Here is a 14,169-nt window from a genome sequence, read left to right as displayed (position 1 = left end):
AGAAGGCCTTACGGTAAATTAATATTCTGGGTACACTATGCAAATAATCAGGCCAGGCCTAATGAGACCACCCTTGTTTCGTGACCAAAAAATGTTTCAGATTATTTTAGATGAAAAGGTAGGAGATTATTATTATTTTTTTTAATGGAAAAGTTAAAAAGAAAAAAAAGGTTACTGGATATTCCTAATAAAAACCTATGCATTGTTTAGAGAATACTCTTCTAGTTTGATTCTAGTATTTCACCATCTTTGAGCTACTTTACAACTCTGTAAGTTGTAGGTAACTGATGCTATGTGAAATTTTATATATGGAGAGGGAGAAATAAACAGGATCTCTCTCTGTCACCCAAGCTGGAGTACAGTGGTGCAATCATGGTTCACTGCAGGCTCAATCTCCCAAGCTCATGCAATTCTCCCATTTCAGCCCCCTAAGTAGCTGAAACTACAGGCAGTCACCACCCTATCTGGCTAATTTCAAAAAAGTGGTTTTTTTTTGCAGAAACATGGTTTTACTACATTACCCAGGCTGGTCTCAAAGTTCTGAGCTCAAGTGATCCTCCTGCCTCAGCCTCCCAAAGTGCTGAGATTATAGGTGTGAGCCAGTACATCTGGTCCACAAAACAATGTTTGTCTATAGACATGCTGATGAGTTCTGTACAGTGGAGGTACAACTGACTTCCCTTCTCTCCATAGAAAAATTCAATTTTGTAATAATTTAATAAATTCATTTCAACACTATACATACACACAACACATATCACTGTACGCTTCTTTCACTTCTTTGAAGTGGAATATATCTGCTAGATTTCCTTACTAATAATGAGTTACATATTTAACATGTGCCTATTTTTTAAAAATCAATAGCTTTACACATATTTCAAAATGCTATTATGCAACTATATTTCTAGAGGTAGAAGGATAAGACATTTATTTTCTGTTACAATTTGGTAGCTCTATTTTAAACGATTAAACATGTATACCTCTATTTATATTCTTGTGCCAGACCACACCAATGTTTGGAACAAGCTCAAATGATTGCTAATTTGTGTTAAACTCTATAGTAGGCCCTGGAGTCAGCATACTGCAATGCACACAGTCCTGACTTCACAGAGCTTACCATCTGCTATGAATTAAACTGCCTCTCCCCAAAATTCATGTTAAAGCTTTTACCCCCAATCTGACTATATTTCCATATAGGTTCTTCAGGAAGTAATTAAGTTTAAATGAGGTCATAGGGGTGGGGATCTAATCCTATAGAACTGGTGGCCTTGAAGATGAAGGAAGAAAGAAGGAAGAAGGAAGGAGGAAGGCAGAAGAAGGAAGAAAGAAGAAAGAAGAAAGGAGGAAGAAAGAAGAAGAAAAGAAGAGATTGATCTATCCCCCTATCCTCAGGCTGGTGTACCACATAAAGGCCATGTGAGAACACAGCAAGAAGGCCACTCTCTCGGCCGGGCGCAGTGGCTCAAGCCTGTAATCCCAGCACTTTGGGAGGCCAAGGCGGGTGGATCACGAGGTCAAGAGATCGAGACCATCCTGGTCAACATGGTGAAACCCCGTCTCTACTAAAAAAAATACAAAAATTAGCTGGGCATGGTGGCGCGTGCCTGTAATCCCAGCTACTCGGGAGGCTGAGGCAGGAGAATTGCCTGAACCCAGGAGGCGGAGGTTGCGGTGAGCCGAGATTGTGCCATTGCACTCCAGCCTGGGTAACAAGAGTGAAACTCCGTCTCAAAAAAAAAAAAAAAAAAAAAAAGGAGGCCACTCTCTGCAAGCCAGGAAGAGACATTTACCAGAAACCTAGCATGTTGTCACCTTCTTGGACTCCTAGTTTGCATAATTGGGGGAAAATAAATTTTTGTTATTTAAACGTGATATTACAGCACCCTGAGCTAATACTAATACATTACACAATGAGTGAAGGCAGATAAACAGTTCTTTATTTACAACTGATGTTAAGAGTTATAAAGGAAAGGTAGAGGGTTTAATGAAAGTATGTTCTGGGAAACCCAACTTAGTCTACAATCAGCAAGGTTTGGGTGACGTCAGGAAAGCCTTCCATAAGGAAGTGAAATATAAGCTGGGACTTGAAAGATCAGTAGAAACTAGATGGTATAGATGGAAAAAGAACTTTCCAGGCACAGAGAACATATTGTGTAAAACATAAAGACAAATATAGCAACCACATTGTATAGATAGTCAAGTGTGATCCTAAGAGTAAGAAAAAATTCATCAAAGGCCAGGTGCAATGGCTCACATCTGTAATCCCAGGACCTTGGAAGGCTGAGGCAGGCAGACAGCTTTAGCCCAGGAGTTCAAGACCAGACAGGGCTATATGGCAAAACCCCATCTCTACAAGAAGTACAAAATTTAGCTAGGTTTGGTAGCGTGCACCTGTGGTCCCAGCTACTATGGAGACTGAGGTGTGAGTACCACCTGATCCCAGGAAGGTTGGGGCTGCAGTGAGCTATGATTGCACCATTGTACTCCAACCTGAGTAACAGAGTGAGACTCTGTTTCAAAGAAAAAAAAAAATCACCAAAGAATTTTAAATTAACATCTAATAATTAAATCCACATTTTAAAAAGCTTTTCCTGACTATTGTATGATGGATAGGTAGGCTGAGGATGAGCAATGCCAGATTTAAAAAAGACCAATTAGGAGGTTATGGCAGTAGCAGAGGCAGGGGATTACAACAGCTGGGACTATCTGGACATACCAGTGGTAGTACCACTGCACTCCAGCCTGGCAACGGCAAGACTCCATCTCAAAGAAAAAGAAATAAAGAAAGAAATAGAAATTATTTTTATTGGTCTATATAAGACCAATTTTTTAAGAACAGGGTCTTAAATGTTAACACAAAGCTATTACTATGGCCTTTAGAGTCCTATATGGTTGCAAAATTTCCTGATTTTCAAAGCCCCACAAAAAAAACTAAACCCCTATATCAGTCACCACCGATACCTCACTCAACAAAGGGTTTACTATGTGTATGCAGCAGGTGGTACCTCTTTTTAGCACATTCTCCAGAAGTACTGAACCAGGCATCAAGTTGCATCAGAATGGGAAAGTACATGATGCTGTCAGTTTCACAGGGGGCAAAGTTTGACACATTGCAACCCTGAGGCCTAGGAACTCCTCTCTGCCCACTGTGCAGTGCCTATCACAGCAGACACCAGACATTTACTTTCATCCAGTATCTAGTATCCAAGTTCACTGCCCACATGAGTAAGCTGACAAAACACAAAAGGTTAACTATCCCCAAGGGCTCTAAAGACTACAAGCCAGCAATGTCAGTACTATCAACACACACACATATTCATATACCCCATGAATACAACCAACAGCTACCTCTCCACTCCTATCTCAATTGACTACTCACAGCCTCTAAGAAATAAAGCAAGGCATTTTATGAAATATGAGGAAAACTGTCTTAAGTGTAATGGGTATTAGAAAAGCTTTACTTTCAGGCCGGGTGTGGTGCCTCAAGCCTGTAATCCCAGCACTTTGGGAGGCCAAGGCGGGTGGATCACAAGGTCAAGAGATCAAGACCATCCTGGTCAACATGGTGAAACTCCGTCTCTACTAAAAATACAAAAAATTAGCTGGGCATGGTGGCGCGTGCCTGTAATCCCAGCTACTCAGGAGGCTGAGGCAGGAGAATTGCCTGAACCCAGGAGGCGGAGGTTGCGGTGAGCCGAGACCGTGCCATTGCACTCTAGCCTGGGTAACAAGAGCAAAACTCTGTCTAAAAAAAAAAAAAGAAAAGCTTTACTTTCAGGGTAACTGGAGACATAAGGCATTATTTACATTAAGCTCCCAAATGTAGGGTCTAGATACTTGTGCTGAAATTCACAAACAAAAAGAAATAATCGCCAGGCACAGTGGTTGATGCCTATAATCTAAGCACTTTGGGAAGCAAAGGCAGGCAAAAAGCTTGAGCTCAGGAATTCCAACCAGCCTGAGCAACATGGTGAAACCCCATCTCTACAAGAAATACAAAAATTAGCCAGGCATGGTGGCAGTCACCTGTGGTCCCAGCCACTCATGAGACTGAGGTGGGAAGATCTTCTGAGGCCAAGGAGAGCAAGGCTGCAGTGAGCCGAGATCACACCACTGCACTTCAGCCTGGGCTACAGAATGAGACCCTATCACAAAAACAAACAAAATAACAACAACAACAGCAGAAGAAACAATCCTATTTCAAAGGAATCACCAAAAAGAGGCTCCCTCCATAGTGCTGGGCAAGAAAAGCCATTCAGAGCTGCTTCAATTATAAAAAAGCAAAATATAGCCGGGTGCGGTGGCTCAAGCCTGTAATCCCAGCACTTTGGGAGGCTGAGGCGGGTGGATCACAAGGTCGAGAGATCGAGACCATCCTGGTCAACATGGTGAAACCCGGTCTCTACTAAAAATACAAAAAATTAGCTGGGCATGGTGGCACGTGCCTGTAATCCCAGCTACTCAGGAGGCTGAGGCAGGAGAATTGCCTGAACCCGGGAGGCGGAGGTTGCGGTGAGCCGAGAGTGCACCATTGCACTCCAGCCTGGGTAACAAGAGCGAAACTCCATCTCAAAAAAATAAATAAATAAAAATTAAAAAAAAATAAAAAAGCAAAATATAAAACTCCTCCAGCTTGGGTAAACAGATACAAGTAACTTTAAACTTCAAAATCTTCTTTCCACAGATATATATACTTTGAACAAGGTTATCAACTCCCTTAGGTCTGATATTCAAACTTGATTTTTTAATGCATTAAAAAAATACCCAGATGGGTTTAAATATGAAATAGCTTTCTAAAAATGAAAATGATTTAGTTTCAGGAAGCTACATCTAAAATAAATGGTATGAGCCAGGCCAAAAGAACTTTCATAATCATCTTGCCCCAACAAAGCCCTTATTGTGGCAGGCATGGATGATGTTTGCATATTGCATATTGCATATTGGAATTCAACAGCTCTCTTCCCTAATCTGACCACTATTACTATAAACGTGTGTGTGTACACACTTCTAGATACGGATCTATCTATCTCAACATCACTCATTTCATTCACTCCTATTCTCTGCTCAAATGTTGCCTTAATGAGAAAATTAATTCCTGGACAATCCAAATTTTTTTTTGTTGTTTAATTTTTATTGTAAAAAGAGGGTATCACTATGTTGCCCAGGCTGGTCTCAAAATCCTGACTTAAGCAATCCTCCTGCCTTGGTCTCTCAAAATGCTGAAACTACAAGTGTGAGCCACCAAACCCAGCCTGGACAATACAATTTAAAATTTAAATTTCAACCCCTACCCCCACAGAAATACACATCCTCCTCCCTTGTATCTGGCTTTATTTTTCTTCAGAGCACTCAGCACTATGACATACAATATATGTTTTTGTCTCTCTCAAGTATAATGGAAATTCCATGAATGCAGGGACCTTGTCTGCTTTATTTACGACTGTATCTCCAGTATCTAGCATAGTGCCTATACACAATTGGAACTAAAATAATATAGTATGACAGATGCATGGATGGACAAATTTGAGCAAATGACAAAGTGAATGGAGGCAAAAAGACAAAAATATAGTAACTTATTTTACCAAAAAATATCTAGTAAGTGATAGTGCCAAGACTGAAACCCACATCTGCCTGACTTACAATCCCAAGCTTGAATTTTTATGTTACACTTCCACTTGCCAATTTGGAGACTTTGGAGGAATTACTTGTTGGGTGAAAGAATGTGTATTTTGTATAATGCCAAATTACCGCCAAAGTCTAGAAACCCGTATTTGATGAGTTCCTGTCTGTTTTAATGCAACTAACATATTATGTGGAAAAGTATAGCAATTGAGAGCCTCAAAAACTAACAAAAATACTCTCTCAAAGGACAAGAACACCAAACTATAGGCAAACTCTAAATTTCTCTATGCATGAAAGATATGTCAAAGGATATGGGCCTTCATAACCTGGAATGAGCACACCATAGGATTTGCTCTTGGGAGAGCCATTCTGAGAAAGAGGCAAACAGGGCAAATATGATGCCCCCTCCTTCTGACCGAGACTTAAAGGACAAGTATAGAAACTTTAAAAATTTCCAGATCAGGCTATGAGGACAAGAAACAGTAGGGCAAACAGTAAGTCACTCATTTTATTAACATCAGTTTCTCCAAACAACAAATTTTGCAGTAATTAAACGTATTCAAATATCTGTTTTGTGGTTCTTACCTTTCTGTTTTCTTTACTACAAATGCTAAGCAATACTTCACCTCCTGTTGCATACTCCCTACAAAGACTTGCCCAGCTCCATGTACAAGAGGTCCCGTGGAACTTCAATTGTTTGGGGAGATGACTAAGCATAGAAATCAGGTAGCCAATACCTTCATTTAACAAGTATGGCAATTCAGGTCCAGAAGCAGGAGTTCCTGTCTTAAAGCCACACATAATTTGTAGCAGCAAAACCTATATTAGTACTCATTTTTCCCTATTTTCTTCCAAAACAAAACTTTTTCTACTCCTCCAATATTAGAGATAAGAAAGGATATTGTTAATATTAAAGAACTGAAGGACTTCTGACTTACTTAAGCTCTTCCAAAGAGAAGAATTTATCTAACTGAACTTATAGCCTCAGAATTTAGATTACTCTGCCCAGCACAGAGTGGGTTTTTGGTTTTTGTTTTTTGGATGGAGTCTCGCTCTGTTACCTAGGCTGGAGTGCAGTGGCACCATCTTGGCTCACTGCAACCTCCACCTCCTGGATTCAAGCACTTCTCCTATCTCAGCCTCCCGAGTAACTGGGATTACAGACACATGGCACAACACTCAGCTGATTTTTTTTATTTTTAGTATAGATGGGGTTTCAACATATTAGTCAGGCTAGTCTCAAACTCCTGATCTCAGGTGATCCGTCCACCTCAGCCTCCCAAAGTGCTGGGATTACAGGTGTGAGTCACCATGCCCAGCCCAGAGTAGGTATTAACGTGTATTTACTTAGTGATCAATTGTTTAAATGTGAGTTACTTTATCAAAAAGAGGAGAGAAAACCTATTTCTGATGCTTATTAATTAAACATTTTTAAGGCAGTTAGAGTAGGCTTAACTTTAGATATCACTAAAATGACAAAAAATTCTTCTGATATAAAACAAAAATAAGAATATTCCTCCTTCTCCTTCTTCGCAGCAACTCCATTCATTGAGGACACATATTCCTGCAAGAAGCTACCTGCCTCAGGCCATAATTTATTTCATTTAATACTAAGAAAAGGCAAATCTCAGAGTTTTCAAATAGAAGGACCCAAAAAAGTGGGGGGCAGAAATAGAAAAATGACCAAGTACAAATATTTGCTAACTATGATGCTGAAAAGCTACTCCTTTTTAGTTATGATCTACTTAATGTATAATTCCTCTAAGAGTCCTGGTAGAGCTCTTGCCATTTACAGAAGACTCACTTGTGAAGCTAGACCTGAGATCCACTGCTAGAAACTGAATTTAAAATAAAAAATGTGCCTGAAATAATAGAATTCATCCAAATTTAACGCATTAAGAATTCTAGAGAGAGATCCAAGATGGCCGACTAGCAGCAGCTCAGGGATGCAGCTCCCAGTGAAGGCGCAGGGAGTGAGTGGACGCCAGACTTCCAGACAAATTTTTGTTGCCTGTGGACAAGGAGATTCCCAGCAGAGGAGCCCCACGGGTCGCCAGCACGACTCCTTTGGCCGGCGGGGCTGTTTTGCTGGCGTCCCGGCATGGCGGTTCTCAGTGCGGAGCATGTGGGACTGGGTGCCCTGTTGGTTGGCATTTGGAGCTCCGGGAAGGCACAGTTGCCCACTCAGCTGATTGAAAGGGGGACTGAAGCCGCGAGCCAGACCGGGAGATTCCTGGGCAGAAAAGCGCCATGAATCTCAGTGGGGCTGTTTCAGCAGGTGCGGTCACCGCATGGGAAATTGCATAGATCCTGGTGCCTTTTCGGTGGACGACTGGGGCACCTGGGAGAGAATCAACCATTCAATTAGGAAAAGAAAAAAAGGGGGCCCCCCGAGGCAGGAAGCCAGGTGATCGGGCTTGGCTGGTCCCACCCCCACAGAAAAACAGCAATTGGAAACGCTGGCGGTTGAGTTTCACAGCAAGCACAGCTGAACCCAGGAAGGTTTAGCGCTGTGGGAGAGGGGCGTCCACTGAAGGAAAACAAAGAAACAAATAACATCACCACCAACAAGCTGGAAGTACTCTCAGAGACCCAATCTGAAAGTCAGCAAATACAAAGACGACAGGTGGATAAATCCACAAAGATGGGAAGAAACCAGCACAAAAAGGCTGAAAACATCCAAATTCAGAATGCCTCTCCTCTTTCAGGGGATCACAACTCCTCATCAGCAAGGGAATAAGGCCTGATGGAGAATGAGTGTGATGAATTGTCAGTCAGGCTTCAGAAGGTGGATAAGAAACTTCTGTGAGCTAAAAGAACATGTTCTAACCCAGGCGTCCCCAAACTTTTTACACAGGGGGCTAGTTCACTGTCCCTCAGACAGTTGGAGGGCCACCACATACTGTGCTCCTCTCACTGACCACCAATGAAAGAGATGCCCCTTCCTGAAATGCGGCCGGGGGCGGATAAATGGCCTCAGGGAGCCGCATGCGGCCCGCGGGCCATAGTTTGGAGATGCCTGTTCTAACCCAATGTAAAGAAACTAAGAACCTTGAAAAAAGGTTTGACAAAATGCTAACAAGAATAGACAATTTAGAGAGGAGTATAAGTGAATTAATGGAGCTGAAAAGCACAATACGAGAACTTCGTGAAGTATGCAGAAGTTTTAGCAATCGAACTGATCAAGCAGAAGAAAGGATATCAGAGGTTGAAGACCAACTCAATGAAATAAAATGAGAAGACAAGATCAGAGAAAAAAGGATAAAAAGGAATGAGCAAAGTCTCCAAGAAATATGGGACCATGTGAAAAGACCTAATCTACGTTTGATAGGTGGACCTGAATGTGACAAAGAGAATGAATCCAAGCTGGCAAATATTCTTCAGTATATTACTTAGGAAAATTTTCCCAACCTAGCAAGGCAGGACAATATTAGACTCCAGGTAACACAGAGAACACCACAAAGATATTCCTCAAGAAGACCAACCCCAAGGCACATAATCGTCAGATTTACCAGGGTTGAAATGAAGGAGAAAATGCTAAGGGCAGCCAGAGAGAAAGGTCAGGTCACCCACAAAGGGAAGCCTATCAGACTTACAGCAGAAACCCTACAAGCCAGAAGAGAGTGGGGGCCAATATTCAACATCCTTAAAGAAAAGAACTTTCAACCTAGAATTTCATATCCAGCCAAACTAAGCTTTATAAGTGAAGGAAAAATAAAATCTTTTGTGAACAAGCAAGTACTCAGAGATTTCATCACCACCAGGCCAGCTTTACAAGAGCTTCTGAAAGACGCACTACACGTAGAAAGGAACAACCAGTATCAGCCATTCCAAAAATATACCAAAAGGCAAATAGCAGGCGTCCCAAACTTTTTACACAGGGGGCCAGTTCACTGTCCCTCAGACCGTTGGAGGGCCGCCACATACTGTGCTCCTCTCACTGACCACCAATGAAAGAGGTGACCCTTCCTGAAGTGCGGCAGGGACCGGATAAATGGCCTCAGGGGGCCACATGCGGCCCGCCGGCCGTAGTTTGGGGACGCCTGGTAAAGAGCATCAACATAATGAAGAATCTGCATCAACTAATGGGCAAAACAGCCAGCTAGCATCAAATGGCAGTATTAAACTCACATATATTATTATTAATCCTAAATTTAAATCGACTAAATGCCCCAATCAAAAGACACAGACAGGCAAATTGGATAAAGAGCCAGAACCCATCGGTATGCTACATCCAGACCCATCTCACATGCAAAGATACATAAAGACTCAAAACAAAGGGATGGAGAAAGATTTACCAACCAAATGGAGAGCAAAATAAATAAATAAATAAATAAATAAATAAATAAATAAATAAATAGCAGGGGTTGCAATTCTTGCCTCTGATAAAATAGACTTTAAAGCAACAAAGACCAAAAGAGGCAAAGGACATAACATAATGGTAAAAGGATCAATGCAACAAGAAGAGCTAATGATCCTAAATAAATACGCACCCAATACAGGAGTACCCAGATACATAAGGCAAGTTCTTAATGACTTATAAAGAGACTTAGACTCCCACACAATAATAGTGGGAGACTTTAACATCACATTGTCAATAATAGACAGATCAACGAGACAGAAAATTAACAAGGATATCCGGGACTTGAACTCAGACCCGGAACAAGTAAACTTAATAAACATTTATAGAACTCTCCACCCCAAATCCACAAGACATACATTCTTATCAGTACCATATCACACCTACTCTAAAAGTGACTTTATAATTGGAAGTAAATCACTCCTCAGTAATTGCACAGCATTTCACAGGTTTAAATGAAATATTAGTGGGCTGCTTGTTTGTTATTTTCCTTCCTTATTCCTTCCTGTCTCCATTGTTAAGCACAATTATTGTCATAAAAGAGGTTTTCAATACCCATTTTTAGACTGCATTCTAGCCTGGGCAATAAAGCAAGACTCTCGTTCTCCCGTTCTCTCTCCCTCTTTCTCTTCCTCTTTAAAAAAAAAAAAAAATCTAAAACTAATATATATTAAAATTAAACCATAAATAATAAAGAACTATGCATATATTAAGTGATCCTTCTAACAGCCTTAGTAAGAAGAAAACACAGGTAACATTATCTTCATTTTATAGATAAGGCAACTGAGGTTTAAGAAGATAAAAAGTGACTCTGCTAGGTTTACAAAGCTAGTTAAATGGTATGGTCAAGACTGAACCTTAGGGGTTTTCTGACTCAAGTCCCTTCATAGCAAACCAAAATAAGCTTTCCTAAACGGCCCAAGAGGCTTCACAAAAATCTCAGAGGAAAATTTAATCACTAGAGCATATTTTTACAAAACAAAATCCTAAAATGGACACTAACAGAAAGAATTATGTGTTTCATACATTTAAAAACTGCATATAATGTGTATGTAAAATATACTTAATAAATAAATATGAATACTGTTGTGACCTCCTCCTTAATTACATCTTTTTTTGTTAAGGAAAAATTTAAAAGCCATTGTTTTATCATCGCTCTATTTCCTTAGTGTTCCCCAGATGTAACTTTACTAGTAAATCATGATAAATATGAGTATGTTGTAGGTATATACAGTGCAGATTCTTGGGCCCCAACACAGAGATTTTAATGCATTAAGTTCACGCTCCACACTTTAACAAGCATTCCAGGTAATTCTGATTGGCCAAATTTCTAATACTGCCCCAATAGAATCCGTAGAGGAAATGCAGTTCAAGAAAACATAAGAAAGTAAAATCCAGTGACAAAGACTATTTATTAATCTCCCCTAACCATGAAGCCAGAAAAAAACCAAACAGGTTGGACACCTATTCCATTCAACATAGTCTCCAAACTTAGCTGCCCTTGCCTCAACCTATCAGAAAAGCTGGTCTCCTCCTCATACCATGTTATGGGACAGATGTAAATCCAAAGGGTTTCCATTTTAATATTCCTGCTTTCTTAGCTTGAGTCTACTAAAACTCAATAAATAAATCCCAAAGCACAAGTATAAGACTGTGATGAATATTTAAGTTGTAACTTTCCTAAAATGCTATGCTAGACAGGGAACGAGTTTGGAGTTTGGGAGGAATGGGGCCAGGGGAATGTCTGACCTACTGGGAGAAGTCAGCTGGCCTGCTGGCTTCCCTAGCTCAGACAGGAGCACACAGAAAGAAATATTCCTAAGCGGGCCTCCTCCAAGTGATAGTGGGAAATGTTCCCAAGAGGGGTTCCTAAGTAGGAGATCATGGTCATAATGGTAATAAATATCTACTTACAAGCTGCCTCTTCTTGGAAGGCTCAACTCCTTCTGAAAAACAAAACATATGCAGCTTAGAAATAAGAACCCATCTGAGTCCTGCTGGTCTACCTAAATTTCTTAGGAAATCCACAGCATTATCTTAATAATGGAAAAGGCCATATATTTCTAAATAATAACTTTGTCTCTTAAATTTTTGTGAAATAAATAGGACTCAGGAAACTATTAACTCTATTATTCCTTCCTAAAAAGAATGTTCCATAGAATACGTGCAACATTTTTCCCACTAGATGGAACCATCTCCCCAGTATAGATTGCAGGCACTCTAGGCCAGCCATTAACTGCTCCTAAATTGTAAACGGCACAGTGACAAGCATACAGAAGGAATGAAATGGGATTAGGGGCAGTGGGCTATAATTAGAAAATATTTTAGACAAATAAAGTAGTATAGGAAATAATATAACAAAGACATGACTCCACACACCAATGGCATAAAAAATAACCTTTACAATAACAGTTGGGGCCCCTGTGACTTGTTTTCCAAGTGCATCAAGTCCTACCACCCACTGGTCCTAAATTAACATTCTTAATTTGTTTTTTATATTTTCCAAATGTGTTTCTGGACTCATAAAAAAAAATTAGTACTGTTGCCAGGCACGGTGGCTGACACCTGTAATCCCAGCACTTTGGGAGGCAGAGGTGGGTAGATAATGAGGTCAAGAAATTGAGACCATACAGCCGGGCGCGGTGGCTCAAGCCTGTAATCCCAGCACTTTGGGAGGCTGAGGCGGGTGGATCACGAGGTCGAGAGATCGAGACCATCCCGGTCAACATGGTGAAACCCCGTCTCTACTAAAAGATACAAAAAATTAGCTGGGCATGGTGGCACGTGCCTGTAATCCCAGCTACTCAGGAGGCTGAGGCAGGAGAATTGCCTGAGCCCAGGAGGAGGAGGTTGCGGTGAGCCGAGATCGCGCCATTGCACTCCAACCTGGGTAATAAGAGCGAAACTCCGTCTCAAAAAAAAAAAAAAAAAAAAAAGAAATCGAGACCATCATGGGTCAACATGGTGAAACCCCGTCTCTACTAAAAATACAAAAATTAGCTGGGCATGGTGGCGCACACCTGTAGTCCCAGCTACTCAAGAGGCTGAGGCAGGAGGATTGCTTGAACCCAGGAGGCAGAGGTTGTGGTGAGCTGAGATCGCGCCATTGCACTCCAGCCTGGGTAACAAGAGCAAAACTCTTGTCTCAAAAAAAAAAAAAAATTAGTATTGTTTTACATGTTTTAAGATTGTGTATACAAGGTATTATATTATATGTATTCCTCTGCTGACATCAGCCAACATTATGAAAACTGGGAGATTCACGCAAGTAGATATATTTCACTTCAGTTCATTAATCTTTAGATGGTGACCCAGTCTATGAATATATCAATATTTATCTATTTTCTAGTAAATGGAAATTTAATTTTCTTTCCATCTTTTTTTTCTCTGTAAAACAATATTCCTGTAAACATTCTTGTAGTTGTTTCCTAGTAGTGTACATGCAGGAAAGCTTCTTAGATATTGTACTACTGAGTCATAAAGTATTGGATATTCCAAATCGCTCTCCAAAATGACTGTACCAATTCCCCCTCCCCCTCCAACACTTAAAAAAAAATTTATAGAGGCCGGGCACGGTGGCTCAAGCCTGTAATCCCAGCACTTTGGGAGGCCGAGGCGGGTGGATCACGAGGTCGAGAGTTCGAGACCATCCTGGTCGACATGGTGAAACCCCGTCTCTACTAAAAATACAAAAAAAAATCAGCTGGGCATGGTGGCGTGTGCCTGTAATCCCAGCTGCTCAGGAGGCTGAGGCAGGAGAATTGCCTGAACCCAGGAGGCGGAGGTTGCGGTGAGCCGAGATCACGCCATTGCACTCCAGCCTGGGTAACAAGAGCGAAACTCCGTCTCAAAAAAAAAAAAAAAAAAAAAAAAAATTTATAGAAACAGTATCTCACTATGTTGTAAAGGCTGGTCTCAAATTCCTGGGTTCAAGCAATCCTCCAGCCTCGGCCTCCTAAAGTGCTAGGATTATAGGCATTAGCCGGAGCACCCAGCCCACCTCCAATACTTTGTGTTGTTTTTCCCAAACCTGTCTCTTAAATTCCACACACTTATAACCAACTGTCTGTTCAACATCTCAAAACCGGCATGTCCAAAACTAAACTACACTGTCCTTTCCACCAAAACTTACTCTACTCACAGCCGTTCTTCAACTCAGATGATTGTTACTCTGGCTGTTGAGATCA

At 41.0% G+C, this 14,169-nt stretch overlaps 1 protein-coding gene across 15 annotated transcripts in view; it reads right to left on the bottom strand.

The window, feature by feature from the left end:
* Positions 1 to 14,169, bottom strand: part of MAST2 (microtubule associated serine/threonine kinase 2) — a 229,012-nt gene that overhangs the window by 119,182 nt on the left and 95,661 nt on the right. For 12 of the 15 annotated variants that reach the window (XM_074380734.1, XM_074380742.1, XM_074380735.1 and 9 more), the window contains one exon: positions 11,897 to 11,928. In XM_074380734.1, the coding sequence (XP_074236835.1) occupies positions 11,897 to 11,928 (32 nt within the window). Of the gene's footprint in view, positions 1 to 11,896; positions 11,929 to 14,169 lie in introns of those variants that run through there. The other 3 variants (XM_074380738.1, XM_074380743.1, XM_074380744.1) reach the window with 2 other exon arrangements.

Source organism: Saimiri boliviensis, chromosome 11 (assembly GCF_048565385.1).
Source record: "Saimiri boliviensis isolate mSaiBol1 chromosome 11, mSaiBol1.pri, whole genome shotgun sequence".
In the NCBI taxonomy this organism is placed as follows: domain Eukaryota; kingdom Metazoa; phylum Chordata; class Mammalia; order Primates; family Cebidae; genus Saimiri; species Saimiri boliviensis.
This window is presented reverse-complemented; position numbering and strand designations above follow the sequence as displayed.